Raw genomic sequence first — 17472 nt, forward strand, 5'->3', positions numbered from 1 at the left:
AATAAATAAATGAGGCTACCCTGCTGGCCAAGTCTGGGCCAGGGAGGACATAAGCTGTTCTGTGTCTCTGGCTGATCGGTATTCAATGGTAGTCAGCTGTGTTAGATTTGTGCTGCAGTAACGAGATAAGTAAAAACATTCTTCCTAGGAGGCCCTAATCCCTATAGACTGTCTAAATAACTAAATCAACTCATCKCCTCCATTCTTGACCCACTTAAACGGTCATGTTTCGCAATATAGGGGGGCTACAGTATCTGAGAAATGTCAGTCAGTGCAAAATATACCCCAGGAGAGGGGGTGAACAGGAGAACAGGAGGACCAGAGAACAGGAGGGGGTAGAAGTTGTGCATATTTACATTAACAGTCAAGAGAGACTCCTTCATACAATTGTGTATGTGTGAGACACATGCATGCACACCACAGGTGGCTAGTGGCACCTTAATTGGGGAGGACAGGCTCATAGTAATGGCTGGAATGGAATATATGGAATAAAATCCAGCCATTATTATGAGCCATTCTCCCCTCACCAGCCTCAAGTGAGGTACACATATTGATATTAGCTTATCTCCTCCTTTTACTATAAAACCTGTATTAGAACTTTCATCTAGAGTTTCGGACCACAGTGATGTGAATAACTTATTGTAATAACTTATTGTAACCCTCCAAGAACCTGGGAGCCGAGCCGACCTTAACCCCACCCCCACAGAAAACCCAGAGAAGTCCTGACTCACCATCAGAGCGTCTGACGCACACACACTGTGGAAGCCACGATAGAAGGCTGCAAACTGCTTGTAAATTGACTTATTAAGCAGGAAACCAGTGTACAGCTGAACATACTCTGCAGAGAAAGAAAATAATTTTATAAATCACTCAAGCACCCACAAATTGAGACACATACTCAAACAAGTTTCAGTTTTCAAGTCTTATGCTTCAATGTCACGTGCACAAGTACAGTGTGATGCCTTTCTTACAAGCACCAAAACCAACAATGCAGTAATCGATATCAACGTAGCACTAAACATAAGGTAGAACTAAAACACACAAGAAGTAAAATAAGAACATGAGAAAGTAAGAAGCTACAGTTGAAGTCAGAAGTTTACATACACCTTAGCCAAARACATTTAAACTCAGTTTTTCACAATTCCTGACATTTAATCCAAGTAAAAATTCCCGGTCTTAGGTCAGTTAAGATCGCCACTTAATTTTAACAATGTGAAATGTCAGAATAATAGCAGAATTATTTTTTTCAGCTTTTATTTCTTTCATCACATTCCCAGTGGGTCAGAAGTTTACATACACACAATTAGTATTTGGTAGCATTGCCTTTAAATTGTTTAACTTGGGTCAAACATTTCAGGTAGCCTTCCACAAGCTTCCCACAATAAGTCGGGTGAATTTTGGCCCATTCCTCCTGACAGAGCTAGTGTTACTGAGTCAGGTTTGTAGGCATCCTTGCTCGCACACGCTTTTTCAGTTCTGCCCACACATTTTCTATGGGATTGAGGTCAGGGCTTTGTGATGCCACTTCCATACCTTGACTTTGTGTGTCTTAAAAACATTTGCCAGAACTTTTGGAAGTATGCTTGGTATGCATTTGCATTTGTATGCATTTGCGACAACTTTAACTTCATGACTGATGTCTTTGAGATTTTGCTTCAATATATCCACATAATTTCCCTCTCGTGATGTCATCTATTTTGTGAAGGCACCAGTCCCCGTGCAACAAAGCACCCCCACAACATGATGCTGCCACCCCCATGCTTCAACGGTGGGATGGTGTTCTTCGGCTTGCAAAGCGTTCCCTTTTTCCTCCAAACATAACGATGGTCATTATGGCCAAACAGTTCTATTTTTGTTTCATCAGACCAGAGGACATTCTCCAAAAAGTATGATCTTTGGTCCCCATGTGCAGTTGCAAACCGTATCTGGCTTTTTAATGGCGGTTTTGAGCAGTGGCTTCTTCCTTTCTGAGTGTCCTTTCAGGTTATTGTCGATATAAACACTCGTTTTACTGTGGAATAGATACTTTTTACCCGTTCCCCCACCGTCATCACAAGTCCTTTGCTGTTGTTCTGGGATTGATTTGCACTTTTCGCACCAAAGTACGTTCATCTCTAGGAGACAGAACGCCTCTCGCTCTGAGCTGTATGACGGCTGCGTGGTCCCATGGTTGTTTATACTTGCATACTATTGTTTGTACAGATGAAGTGGTACCTTCAGGTATTTGAAAATTGCTCCAAGGATGAACCAGACTTTTTTTCTAAGGTCTTGCTGATTCTGTTGAAAGGCACAGTCAACTTAGTGTATGTAAACTTCTGACCCACTAATTGTGATACTGTGAATATAAGTGAAATAATCTGTCTGTAAACAATTTTTGGAAAAATTACGTGTCATGCACAAAGGAGATGTCCTAACAGACTTGCCAAAATAGAGTTTGTTAACAAGAAATTTGGGATGGTTGGAAAAATGAGTTTTAATGACTCCAACCTAAGTGTAGATAAACTTCAGACTTCAACTGTATATACAGGGTCAGTTCCAATAACTTTTTAAACAATGTGCAGGCGATACTTGAGTGATAGAGGTCATATAGTGCATTCCGGAAAGTATTCAAAACCCTTGATTATTCCACATTTTTTTACGTCTACAGCAATCATTCTAAAATTGAATTGAACTCGGTTTTTTCCCCCTCATGATGACAAAGCAACAAAAAAAAGCAAATTTATAATATATATATTTAATATCACACTTACGTATTCAAAAAAAATATATATATATTTTAACATTTATGAATAAGGCTGTAAGACTAACGAAATGTGGAAAAGTCAAGGGTCTGAATACTTTCCGAATGCACTGTATGTATAAGGTAAGTTGACTAACATCAGGTAGAGAAGAATTGTGACAACATGGGAAACAGACAAATACACAGAAAGGGGAATTAGCTTAAAGTGAACGGCACATCTCCGATTTTCTAAACAGAAATGTGGTCCCGGAGGCACGACGTGTATTTTATTGTGTTGTGGTCTAAATTGACGAACAGAACTAGTTGAATTAGCTGCGTTAGAGATGGGATGGGACAAAACAAAGCACATCCTGTGTCCTGTACATGTATGTCTACCCTTCATATATTAATCTACAAGTAGAGGCCTACTCACCCTTTCTGTTTCTGTTTGTTGACTGGAATCTTGTCACCTCCAGGTTTAGGTTATAGGAACCTGACCACCCCGAGCTCCTCTTGAAACCTAGATACAATGATACAGTCATTAACTTAAAATGATGAGAGTGGATTTCCTGGGAAAGGCCAAAGCTTATTAGTTTATGGTCAACATTCACTTACGGTAAACATGTGGGCTTAAAAATAGCTACTGTAATCAGAAACCAGAGGTATACGGGGGAGAACAAGTATTTGATACACTGACGATTTTGCAGGTTTTCCTACTTACAAGCATGTAGAGGTCTGTACATTTTATCATAGGTACACTTCATCTGTGAGAGACGGAATCTAAACAAAAATCACATATGTATGATTTAAGTAATTAATTGCATTTTATTGCATGACATATGATATACAAGAAAAGCAGAACTTAATATTTGGTACAGAAACCTTTGTTTGCAATACAGAGATCATACATTTCTTTAGTTCTTGACCAGTTTGCACACACTGCAGCAGGGATTTTGGCCCACTCCTCCATATAGACTTCTCCAGATCCTTCAGGTTTCGGGCGCTGTCGCTGGGCAATACGGACTTTCAGCTCCCCCAAAGATTTTCTATTGGGTTCAGGTCTGGAGACTGGCTAGCCACTCCGGGACCGTGAGATGCTTCTTACGAGCCACTCCTTAGTTGCCCTGGCTGGTTGTGTTTCGGGTCGTTGTCATGCTGGAAGACCAGCCACGACCCATCTTCAATGCTCTTACTGAGGAAGGAGGTTGTTGCCAAACTCGCGATACATGCCCCATCATTCCTCCCTCAATACGTGCAGTCGTCTGTCCCCTTTGCAGAAAAGGCATCCCCAAAGAATGATGTTTCCACCCCATGCTTCCACGGTTGGGATGTGTTCTTGGGGTTGTACTCATCCTTCTTCTTCCTCCCAAACACGCGAGTGGAGTTAGACCAAAAAGCTCTATTTTTGTCTCATCAGACCACAGACCTTCTCCCATTCCTCCTCTGGATCATTCAGGATGGTCATTGGTAACTTAAGACTGCCTGGACTTGCGCTGGCTTGAGCAGGGGACCTTGCGCTGCGCTGCAGATTTTATCCATGATGGCTAGTGTGTACTAATGGTTTTCTTTGAGACTGTGGTCCCAGCCTCTCTTCAAGTCATTGACCAGGTCCTGCCGTGTCGTTCTGGGCTGATCCCTCACCTTCCTCATGATCATTGATGCCCCACGAGGTGAGATCTTGCATGGAGCCCCAGACGAGGGTGATTGACCGTCATCTTGAACTTCTTGCATTTCTAATAATTGCGCCAACAGTTGTTGCCTTCTCACCAAGCTGCTTGCCTATTGTCCTGTAGCCATCCCAGCCTTGTGCAAGTCACAATTTTATCCCTGATGTCCTTACACAGCTCTCTGGTCTTGGCCATTGTGGAGAGGTTGGAGTCTGTTTATGAAGTTGTGTGGACAGGTTCTTTTATACAGGTAACGAGTGGAGAACAGGAGGGCTTCTTAAAGAAAAAACTAACAGGTCTGTGAGAGCCGGAATTCTTACTGGTGGTAGGGATCAAATACTTATGTCATGCAATAAAATGCAAATTAATTACTTAAAATCATACAATGTGAATTTTCTGGATTTTTGTTTTAGATTCCGTCTCTCACAGTTGAAGTGACCTATGATACAAAGTACAGACCTCTACATGCTTTGAAGTAGGAAAACCTGCAAAATCGGGGCAGGGGTTTCAAATACTTGTTCTCCCCACTGTAGATAATGTATTTGCTCTGGTGTTGAACTCAGCTGGTGAATAAAGGATATAGAACATATGATACAGTGCCTTCAGAAAGTATTCATACCCCTTGACTTATTCCACATTTTGTTGTGTTACAGCCTGAATTCAAAATTGATTATATKAATTTTTTCCCTCACCCACCTATACAAAATACCCCATAATGACAATTTTTTTGTTTTTTTGTGTGCAATTTTTGCAAATATATTGAAAACAAAACACAGAAATCTCATTCACATACTGTAAGTATTCACACCGCTTTGCTAGAACACTCCAAATTTAGCYTAGGTGCATCCAATTTCCTTTGAATATCCTTGAGATGTCACTACAACAACTTGATTGGAGTCCACCTGTGGGCAATTCAATTGTTTGGACATGATTTAGAAAGAAACACCGGTCTATATAAGATCCCACAGTAGACAGTGCATGTCAGAGCATAAAACTATACCATGAAGTCCAAGAAACTGTCCGAGATATAACAATTCTAAGGCATACAGGACCAATCAAAAGTTTGGACACACCTACTCATTCAAGGGTTTTTCTTTATTTTTACTATTTTCTACATTGTAGAATAATAGTGAAAACATCAAAACTATGAAATAACACATATGGAATCATGTAGTAACCAAAAAAATTGTTAAACAAATATTTGAGATTCTTCAAAGTAGCCATCCTTTTCTTCAAAGTAGCCACACTTTGCCTTGATGACAGCTTTGCACACTCTTGGCATTCTCTCAACCAGCTTCATGAGGTAGTCACCTGGAATGCATTTCAATTATAAGTTGTGCCTTATTAAAATAATTTATTTCCTTCTTAATGCGTTTGAGCCAATCAGTTGTGACAATAGAGGTGGTATACAGAAGATAGACCTATTGGTAAAATACCAAGTCCATATTATGGCAAAGAACAGCTCAAATAAGCAAAGAGAAATGACAGTCCATCATTACTTTAAGACAATGAAGGTCAGTCAATGCAAAAAATGTCAAGAACTTTGAAAGTTTCTTCAAGCGCAGTCACAAAAACTATCAAGCGCTATGATGAAAACTGGCTCTCATGAGGACTGCCACAGGAAAGGAAGACCCAGAGTTAATTACGCTGCAGAGGATAATTCATTAGAGGTAAAAGCCTCAGAAATTAAAGCCCACAGAGTTCAAGTAACAGACACATCTCAACATCAACTGTTCAGGAGGAGACTGCGTGAATCAGGTCTTCATGGTCGAATTGCTGCAAAGAAACGACACCAATAATAATAAGAGACTTGCTTGGGCAAGAAACACGAGCAATGGAAATTTGTCCTTTTGCGCTGATGAGTCTAAATGTTGATTTTTGGTTCCAACCGCCATGTCTTTGTGAGACGCAGAGTAGGTGAACAGATGATCTCCGCATGATGTGGTTCCCACCGTGAAGCATGGAGGTGGTGGTGTGATGGTGCTTTGCTGTGACACTGTCTGTGATATATTTAAAAAGCAAGGCACACTTAACCAGCATGGCTACCAGCAGCATTCTGCAGCGATACGCCATCTCATCTGGTTTGCGCTTGGTGGGACAATCATTTGTTTTTCAACAGGACAATGACCCAACACACCTCCAGACTGTGTGAGGGCTATTTGATCAAGGAGAGTGATGGACTGCTGCATCAGACCTGTCCTCCACAATCACCTGACCTCAACCCAATTGAGATGGTTTGGGATGAGTTGGACCGCAGAGTGAAGGKAAAGCAGCCAACAAGTGCTCAGCATATGTGGAAACTTCTTCACGACTGTTGGAAAAGCCTTCCAGGTGAAGCTGTTTGAGAGAATGCCATAATTTTGATGTCTTCACTATTATTCTACAATGTAGAAAATAGTACAAATAAATAACCCTTGAATGAGTAGGTGTTTCCAAACTTGGCTGGTACTGTATGTAAATAAGGTATTTGTTTTTTAATAAATGTGCAAAAATTTGAAAAACCTGTTTTCGCTTTGTCATTATGGGGTATTGTGTGTATATTGATGAGGAAAAACATCTACTTAATCCATTTTAGAATAAGTCTAATATAACAAAATGTGGAAAGTCATGGGGTATGAATAATTTTCAAACGCACTGTATATGATATGTATATGATATACTCAGTTGTCAGTTTATTAGGTACAGCCATCTAGTACCGGGTCGGACCCCTCTTTGCCTCCAGAATAGCCTGAATTCTTCAGGGCATGGAATCGTTGCTTAATTTGTATCAAGGAACCTAATGTGTTCCAGGAAAACCTTCCCCACACCACTACACCACCGATACCAGCCTGTACCATTGACACCAGGCAGGATGGAGCCATGTACTCATGCTGCTTACAAACAACTCCTGACTCTGCCATCACTATGACGCAACAGAAATGGGTATTCGTCGGACCTGGCAATGTTTTTCCACTCCTTAATTGTTCAGTGTTAGTTATCAAGTGCCAACTGGAGACGCTTCTTCTTGTTTTTAGCTGATAGGAGTGGAAACCGGTGTGGTRGTCTGCTGCAATAGCCCATCCATGACAAGGACKGATGAGTTATGCATTCCAAGATGCCGTTCTGCACACCACTGTCATACCTGCACTGTTGTTTGTCTGTTTGTGGCCCGCCGGTTAGCTTGCACGATTTTTGCCACTCTCCCTCGACCTCTCATCAACCAGCTGTTTTCACCCACAGTACTGCCGCTGACTGGATGTTTTTGTCGCACCATTCTCGGTAAACCCTAGACCAGGGGTATTCAACTCTTACTCTACGAGGTCCGGWGCCTGCTGTTTTTCTGTTCTACCTGACAATTATTTGCACCCACCTGTTTTCCCAGGTCGAAAATCTATCCCTGATTAGAAGGCAACAATGAAAAAGCGCAGTGGAACTGGCTTCGAGGTGAGGAGTTGAGTTTGAGGGCCCTAGACACTGTCGTGCGTGAAAAGCCCATGAGGCCGGCCGTTTCTGAGATACTGGAACATTGTTACCYACGATCGTCCCACGCTCAGCCTAGTTCTCGTTTTGCCCATTCTAACGAATAGTAACTGAATGCCTCGATGCCCGTTTTATATAGCAAGCCACGGCCACTGTTTGTAGGTGCAAACCATTTTTTTTMAAAAYGGTGTACCTAATAAACTGGCCACTGAGTGTAATGTCTATATGATGTGATATATGTCTATAGATATAGCATAGAGGGGTAATGGATGGTGGTGGTCGGGAACTGAATACAGGTCAGTGAGTATATCTCTGCCTCAGTAAAAGGGTGAAAGACCCTGAAACCTTGGGCCTCGACACAGAGGCCAAAATGCACATTTCCAAAATCATTATCTCACAATTTTGTAATAGTTCAGAGGTGTGACCACCTAACTCATGATTAGTGATGGATTGATTTTGACCTCTGACGTTCTTCTATCTCTATCGCAGATTCAGTCTAAGTTTCATGATCACTAATGATGAAAATCAAAGCCTTACCCAGATCCCACTCCTTCCAATGGCAATTCGGACACAGTGATAGTCACTGCTTTTCACACTGGAGTGTTAGTCTTGAGGAGGGCGTGAGAGAATGCATCTCCACAGCCTTCAGACCCTCCATACCCACACACTATGACACGTAGCCCTATTACCAGTGACACACCACCTATTAACTTCTTATGGCTGCAGGGGCAGTATTGAGTAGCTTGGATGAAAGGTGCACAGAGGTGCCCATATTAAACGGCCTGCTCCTTAGTCCCAGTTGCTAATATATGCATATTATTATTCATATTGGATAGAAAACACTCTGAAACACTTCTAAAACTGTTTGAATTATGTCTGTGAGTATAACAGAACTCATATGGCAGGCAAAAACCTGAGAAGTTCCACTTCCTGTTTGAATTGTTTCTGAGGTGTCAGATTTTCAACCAAGCTCTCAATTGAAATTGCAGCGAGATATAGATGAGTTTTCACTTCCTACGGCTTCCACTAGATGTCAACAGTCAACAGAACTTTGTCTGATGACTKTAATGTGAAGGGGGGCCGAAGGAGACAGGAATGAGTAATCACTTCCACGAGCTGATCACACATTCACCATGCACCTTCACATGAGTAGGACGTCCGTTCCATCGCTCTTCTGACGTCAATGTAATTCTCCGGTTGGAACGTGGCGGCTAATTTGGCTATTGTTCTGAGCTCCGTCTCAGATTATTGCATGATTTGCTTTTTCCGTAAAGTTTTTTTGAAATCTGACACAGCGGTTGCATTAAGGAGAGGTATATCTATATTTCCATGTGTATAACTTGTATTATCATCTACATTTATGATTAGTATTTCTGTTGAAACGATGTGGCTATGCACTATCACTGGATGTTTTTGGAACTAGTGAATGTAACGCGCCAATGTAAACTCCGATTTTTTGTTATAAATATGAACTTTATCAAACAAAACATGCATGCATTGTGTAACATGAAGTCCTATGAGTGTCATCTGATGAAGATAATCAAAGGTTAGTGATTAATTTTATCTCTATTTCTGCTTTTTCTGACTGCTATCTTTCGCTGGAAAAATGGCTGTGCTTATTGTGGTTTGATGGTGACCTAACATAATCGTTTGTAGTGCTTTCACTGAAAAGCATATTTGAAAATCGGACACTTGGTGGGATTAACAACAAGAATACCTTTAAAATGATATAASACACATGTATGTTTGAGGAATTTTAATTATGAGATTTRTMTTTTTTGAATTTGGCACCCTGCACTTTATCTGGCTGCTGTCATATCGATCCCGGTAGCGGGATGCAGCCATAAGAAGTTTTAATTGATGAAGTCATGTAACTGAATCATTAAACAGCTCCCGGTCATCTTGATGGAGTCTGTAATTAAAACCTTGTGAGGCCAAAACCTTCTGAAGGTTTGGGGAACACTTTAGCCAAACTAATTGGCCTAAGATCCTTTTATTTTTTTGATCTATGTACATTTGAACTTTATAATTACATATTTCTCACTGGGGCAATTTGGTGAACTTGTGCTGCTCAATGTGTCCTGTTCAATAGTGCACTGTTGGCCTTGCACTGTTAATAKATAGGAGAGGTCCATACCTGGAAGGTCAGATAGAAGTCTTCTTCCACATTGCCCTCATAGCAGAGCAGCTCTCCAAGCCCATGAGCCAGATCCTGAAATAGCAAATACTTTGTCACTTTTATTATTTCCTTTCAAATGGACTGTATGTTGCACACAGCGTGACACGGGTCATGTATTACTATGTGTGCTGCATGAATAAGCATGTTATGTTAGCAAGCTTCTGTTCTAAAGCTAATCAGCTGTTGTATTCAGCACACCATTCAACACACGTGAAACACATGTAAGCCAGTGAGGGCAGTGGGAAAAACTAAGTTTAACAACAACAAAAAACAAACGTATTGGTTAAATAATTGAACAGTGCACCAGGGGTACTGTGATTCCTGAAATGCAGAGTCTGTTGGAGTATTTTTTAAATCTGAAATTATACTTTTGTTACATTGTTTGCTAGCTTCTCATTGACTACCCAACTTTGCTAACACTAGCTAGCTAGCCAGTTTTCAAAAAATMTATGTTAGCTAGCGAAGTCAGCCATGTTATTAATACAACTCTCATCTGCTGTCGACATCAGGATATGATTTGAGAGCTCTAGTTAGCTCAAAAAATGGTTAGTAGCTTTGGCTACACGCGGACAGTGAATTCAGAGACATTCAGTGGCTAGACACACTACAATTTTACCAGGTTCCCATTTAGCGATTGTAATGACAGTCCACCACAACATACGCGAGAGTTTGCTAATTAGCATGGGGTAATCTGTGTTTAATWTTATTATGTACTAAAAACACAGTTTGAGATTTCGCCAGTGGTTCATACGGGGAAATAGGCTTCCCATAAAAATGTTGTCAGAGATTGCAATAGTAATCAAGGGGGGCGGGGCTTAGCAAAAGGTCAATTGCCTTTGCAGATGGGACTGTACAGCAAAGCGACTTTTAACCGTCTTCTTGAATCAGCCCAGCTGCAAAGCAGTTACATAAGATGAAGGGACAGTCTCTGATCAGTGATATAGTGGCATGGCTGTGCCTGCCTTTCATGCCCCAAAGGGAGCCAGGGCAGCATTACTGTGGCACTGGGAGTATGCCAGGCCAGCCACCCTGCTTCATCAAASCCACAGTGTTATTAAAACAAAGGTTTTTTAGGACAGACAGGGCAGAGAACAACYCCCCACTCTTATGAAACTATGAACAAAGCCCCAAGAAACTAGGAGGCAAACATCTGGCACAGTTTAACAATTAAAAGCAAATTCTTACACAGAGAAACACTATCTCAGCAATGGGTGTGTACATTTTAGAATAAGAGACCGTAGAGTTATTTCACATTGGACAAAATGAATGAAAAGTGTAAAATACTGATACATTTTTATGAATTCAGYTGAGTTTCAGAGATTGGATCCAGCCCAAAGGAAAACATTTGGGAGTAAAGAAAGAAAAGCTAAACTGTGGTTCCCCCAGCTGGTTAAACAGGGTATTGTGATCCTCACTGGTCTGACTGACCTACTGTTGAGGATGCCTATCCTTAATGAGTACATTTCTAACTCTAAATGCTGTGCTTCAGATGAACCAATCAGAGAAGACATACCGGCATGACCTGCTGCAGGTCGCCCAGGGTGGCGGTTGCCATGCCGATGGGAGTATTCTGGTCACATGGCACAATGGGTGGAGTCAAGAGCTTCTTGTAACAGTAAGGAGGGAAGTGGATGTCCAGAGCAATGCTGTTGTACACAGCGAGACCCATGAGCTGGCACAGAGTCAAGGACCAGACATTGATTCACAGAAAGATCAGGCCATTTTAGGTGATCAGTGTTCACCAAAGCAGGATCAGTGTCTTATATCAAAACGCTATTATCCTGAGCCTTCTAACAATACACAGATTCAGTAACATTAATGAATGTATTAGTGCAACACAATAACACAGGAAACTTGGACATAACGTACAGTACCATACGACTGTGAATGTTTGGGCTGATGCCCAGTAAGCACACAGAGACCAGACTGCACGAAGAATGTTTCTAAATTACACCAGGACAGAGTAAATGACTACATTGTGTTACTGTGTGTGTTCAGACTACGTCAGCCACCGCCCCTTCCCCACAAAACCCAGCAGGTGGACAGGACATTTATCCCATTAATTCTCCATCACCTACGCACGCACGTTCCTAACTGCCTAGTCTCCATATTGCCTCCAAATGAGGGAGCCACTCGATGTATTTCAGAGTTAAAGCCCACACAAAGATCACTTTATAATGTGTTAACTGCAGGTACAGTGGGTGCCTGGATTCAAGAGTACACACACAAACACACATGTATGCAAACTGCACAGACACGCACAACACTAAGACATGCACACATACACACTTTTGTGCACACACTTTCAAACTCACAGAACCATGAGAAATTCAACGGGGTTCCCGTAGTGAAGGAAATACACCGCCACCTACTCTGAAACTCTAATGTCATTGGCTTTCCAAGTACTTCAACGGTTGGAAATCTCACCGTACAATATTAGGCAACACTGAGGGAAGGAGCTTCACACAACGTTATTTTGGGGAATTTGAGGGCAAAGACCTAATACACTAAACAAAAATATAAAACGCAATGTAAAGTGTTGGTCCCATGTTTCATGAGCTGAAATAAAAGATCCCAGAAATCTTCTATACGCACAAAAAGCTAATTTCTCTCAAATTCTGTGCACAGATTTGCTTACATCCCTGTTAATGAGCATTTCTTCTTTGCCAAGATAATCCATCCACATGACAGGTGTGGCATGTCAAGAAGCTGATTAAACAGCATGCTCATTACACAGGTGAACCTTGTGCTTGCCACTAAAATGTGCAGTTGTCACACAACACAATGCCACAGATGTCTCAAGTTGAGGGAGCATGCAATTGGCATTCTGACTGCAGGAATGTCCACCAGAACTGTTGCCAGAGAATTGAATGTTAATTTCTCTACTAAACAAGTATCGGGTGGCCAGTACGTCCAACTGGCCTTACAACCGTAGACCACGTGTAACCATGCCAGCCCAGGACCTCCACATCCAGTTTCTTCACCTGTYGGATCATCTGAGACCAGCCACCTGGACAGCTGATTAAACTGTGGGTTTGCACAACCGAAGAATTTCCGCACAAACTGTCAGAAACAGTCTCAGGGAAGCTCATCTGCATTCTCGTCGTCCTCTCCAGGGTCTTGACCTGACTGGAGTTTAGCGTCGTAACTGACTTCGGTGGGCAAATGTTCACCTTCGATGGCCACTGGCACGCTGGAGAAGTGTGCTCTTCATGGATGAATCCTGGTTTCAACTGTACCGGGCAGATGGCAGACAGTGTGTATGGCAAGCGGGCGAGCGTTTTGCAATTGTCATCYCTGTGAACAGAGTGCCACATGGTGGCGCTGGGWTTATGYTATGGGCAGGCATAAGCTACGCACAACAAACACAATTGCATTTTATTGATGGAAACTTGAATGCACAGAGATACTGAAGCCCATTGTCGTGACATTCATCCGCAGCCATCACCTCATGTTACAGCATGATAATTCACAGTCCCATGTCGCAAGGACCTGTACACAATTCCTGGAAGATAAAAATGTCCCWGTTCTTCCATGGCCTCCATACACACCAGACATGTCACCCATTGAGCATGTTTGGGATGCTCTGGATCGACGTGTACGACAGCGTGTTCCAGTTCCCGCCAATATCCAGCAACTTCTCACAGCCATTGAACAGGAGTGGGACAACATTCCACACACAACAATCAACAGCCTGATKAACTCTATGCGAAGGAGATGTCACACTGCATGAGGCAAATAGTCACACCAGATACTGACTGGTTTTCTGATCCATGCCGCTACCTTTGCTTTTAAGGTATCTGTGACTAACAGATGAATATCTGTATTCCCAGTCATGCAATCCATAGATTAGAGCCTAATTAATTCATTTCAATTGACTGATTTCCTTATATGAACTGTAATTCAGTAGAATCTTAGAAATTGTTGCATGTTGCGTTCATATTTTTGTTCAGTGTAGTAGGCTAAAGGGCTCATACTGAGCTGTATATACTATGTGCTTTGAGAGACAGTAGCCTGGAAGGCTATATCAATACAAGAGCTGGTTGTAGATCTGCTAACAGACAGACTACTTGACATTGTGTCTGTGACAGGGGGGGGGGGTAATCAGAGAGGTAATGCCAAGACAACTGTGTGGCTCAGAGAGGTAATGCCAGTGGTCCCGTGTGGCTCAGTTGGTAGAGCATGGCGTTTGCAACAAGGGACCAGTTTGAAAAAAGTATATAAATGTATGCCCTCACCATTGTCAGTTGCTCTGGTAAAGAGCGTCTGCTAAATGACTAAAATGTAACATGTAAACCGGCGACCTTCAAATGTCTGTCTCTACAATCTCTCTATGTCAAAATCTCCCTCCGTCTGAATTTCTCTTCCTTTGAACCTGTCCCTGTAGTCTCGTTTTGCAACACGTGTCTTAACCCATCCCATTGCAAGTTAAAGCAATATGCAGGCTCAATTCCAYCACAAGACTACTGCAAAGTGTAAAAACTCCAAACAACATGCACAAAGTAGGAACAGCATGCAGTGTGCACCATCTCTGCATCGTGCAAAGCACAACTCTAACATCATGGAAACACACTTTCAGTGTAAACAAATCTCAGAGGTAAGTGGCTGTGATCCACCATCCATATCAAAGTCTGTGAGCTATAAGAGGGTCCTTCCTCATCCATCTGGCTTTTATTTGACAGGCTGCCTTTTACTGCCTTGAGCTCTCGAGTAGGAGAGGGATTCAGAGGCCTCAGATGTAGTCTCAGATCTATAACTCTTGGCCTGTTCTGCACGCAGAGACATACAAATGGTATCCATGAGTTCATCTGACTCTTGACAAGTGGGAAAAGGGCTTAATTGCCAAAATCTCACACTATCCCTTTAAATCTCCACCCGGAACWGCCAGAAGAGGCTGGCCACCCCTTGGAGCCTGACGACCTGCATAGGGAATAGGGTACCGTTTCACATGCAGACATTGTCTAGACTCTAACCTGACATTAAGTTTCTAAGTTTCTTCCTATACTCTTTCCATGACCGCCTGACAGACTGCCAAGACTACAGGAACAGGTTGGCTAATTTAGCACTTAGCTAGCACACAGCCCCGCTAGGCCACAGACTAAATGTTATGTAAAGCACCGGCTCACCTGTAGGTAGGAATAGACTGAATATGATCTACTTCGCAATGTGGTAATACATCACTCCCTTGAAACATACATAGGGGAAAACGTATTCCGTCTATTTCTTTAAAACTTTTTATTGCCGTCTCTTGAAAACGCACTAATGCAATTTACTTCAATGAATTGACACCCTATGGCAGTTAATGAAAACAGAGATGGTGCATTACAGTAAGCAGTAACAATTGGACTAGATGTTGACAAAGATATTCAACAAGATCGTCCTCGAGCTCAGAAAATCTAAAGCCGACTTCTTCATTAACGTCAAAAATGAGGCGAAAGGTGATTGTAAACAAATTTGGAAAAACATAGTTTAAGAGGCATGGGACATTTAAGGGAAATATAAAACTGAAAGTTGATGGAAGATTGGTCGAGGATAGCTACTTCCACTACTTTTAACAATTTCTTTGTTCAGTCTGTACAACATCTGGGGCAAAAGTTTACAGTGAGAGACTCACTCAAAATGTTTGATATYATTCCAACTACTGAGGTGAAAGTTAAAATATTAAATGGATAGTGAGATTTTTCCAKTTATCCATGGGTTCATCTGACTCGGTACCATTTGTATGTCTCTGCATCCAGTTTGAAGGAAGTTGCTAACTAGCTTTGGCACAATTGCTAACTAGTGTTAGCGCAATGACTGGAAGTTGCGCTAACACTAGTTAGCAATTGCACCAACGCTACTTAGCAACTTCCTTCAAACTGGATGCAGAGACATACAAATGGTATTCATGAGAAAAAGTGCTTCATTTCCTAAAATCTCACACTATCCCTTTAAATCTCCACCCGGTAAAGCCACCCCTTGGAGCATGGTTCCTCTCTAGTTCTTTCTAGGTTCCTGCCTTCTAGGGAGTTTTTTTCTAACCAATGTGCTTCTGCATCTGCATTGCTTATTCTTTGGGTTTTTAGGCTGGGTATCTGTAAAGCACTTTGTGACAACTGCTGATAATAAAAGGGCTTTATAAAATTGATTTGATTGCTTAATTGTGACATCCCACTAGGAGGCAGACGCACAATAGGCCGGCCAATCACAGCACAGTGGTTTCTGTGTTGGTTTCTGTGTTGGCGCTGCAGTCACTCGTGATCAGTCCTAACAGCACTAACACCACCACACCCATGGATTCDATTTCTGTATCGACAGTGTCTTCTTCAGGCACTGCAACCCAGTAGATCAAGTCAAGAGAGGACAATCCTAGGTCAAAGTTTGCAAGTCATGAGTACTCCATGAGGGCTTTACAGACAAAGGAAGACTATCTACAGATAAAGGATATTGCCCACTCCAGGCTGTTTACAATATAAGTATATGTAATAAATATGTTAACTAAAACACAATAGGTTTAACATTCGTAGATAAATAGCAATGTACAGTGGGTTAAGTGAGGACAAGTTGTCAGATTACGTTGGCTTACACTGACATGACATATGAATGTAACGGCATTACTAGGTCAATATGATGATTAGGTGGCCGCTGGCATCCTAATATATAGACAGACCAGCTGTCCAGATCAGCTTTATCTCAGGAGTGTTAGGAATGTTATGTTCAGTGGTTTGAAATTGTACTTTTTCGTATCTCTTACTTATTGAATACAGGAAACAACCTCATGCTTATGAATCATGAAGATTCTGTTATTGTRCATGTCTCGCAAAAGTGGTTTACATAATACAGTGAAAATTTCATCTAAGTCCTATTAAATATAGATAATAAGCATATATTGCAATGGTTAGACTGATTTATAGCATCGCAAATACATTAAGTATCAGTTTCGCCAGTGTGGTTTTCCAGCACTGCCTCATCTGTGTGTGTGGTGCAGATTGCTGCATATCTGAAACCGTTGACACAGTAATTCCTGGGTTAGGAATGAAAGGATACAGTCCCGACCAATTGAAACTCTGAGTAGTTGTCACATTTCCAGCTGCTGAACCAATGACAACCGGAATCRTTCAAGTAGGTGAACATGCCTGAAAAAACAAACAAGTTTGATATATAATCCAGTGAAAGGAGCATAAATGGGACTGGGAAAATCCCTCCACAGGCCTAATGTAACACAAACGTCTGTTCAATGTCTAGTCTAATAATATTATATATAGTAGTATTCTAAAAGTTGACCGAAAACATTCCCAGGTGCTTTCAACAGTTTCCTTAACCAGATGAAAACTCTTGACCTTCAAACATGAAACATTATTGTGCCCTTTACAGCTGGGCTATGAAAAGCTGACAAACAAAAAGCTAACATTAACTTTCTGACAAGAAAAAAAAACTTGAGTGTAGATGGGTTGGTTCGCGTTTTTAAT

General features: G+C 41.6%; 1 protein-coding gene across 1 annotated transcript in view; it reads right to left on the bottom strand.

The window, feature by feature from the left end:
• LOC111951643 (probable E3 ubiquitin-protein ligase HECTD2) overlaps window positions 1-17472 on the bottom strand; it is a 42588-nt gene that overhangs the window by 9257 nt on the left and 15859 nt on the right. The window contains 6 exon segments of the mRNA XM_070434979.1: window positions 732-838; window positions 3145-3239; window positions 6522-6523; window positions 9983-10057; window positions 11538-11696; window positions 17051-17139. Of these exon segments, the coding sequence (XP_070291080.1) occupies window positions 732-838; window positions 3145-3239; window positions 6522-6523; window positions 9983-10057; window positions 11538-11696; window positions 17051-17139 (527 nt within the window).

The sequence above is a fragment of the Salvelinus sp. IW2-2015 genome, linkage group LG25 (assembly GCF_002910315.2).
Source record: "Salvelinus sp. IW2-2015 linkage group LG25, ASM291031v2, whole genome shotgun sequence".
Taxonomy (NCBI): domain Eukaryota; kingdom Metazoa; phylum Chordata; class Actinopteri; order Salmoniformes; family Salmonidae; genus Salvelinus; species Salvelinus sp. IW2-2015.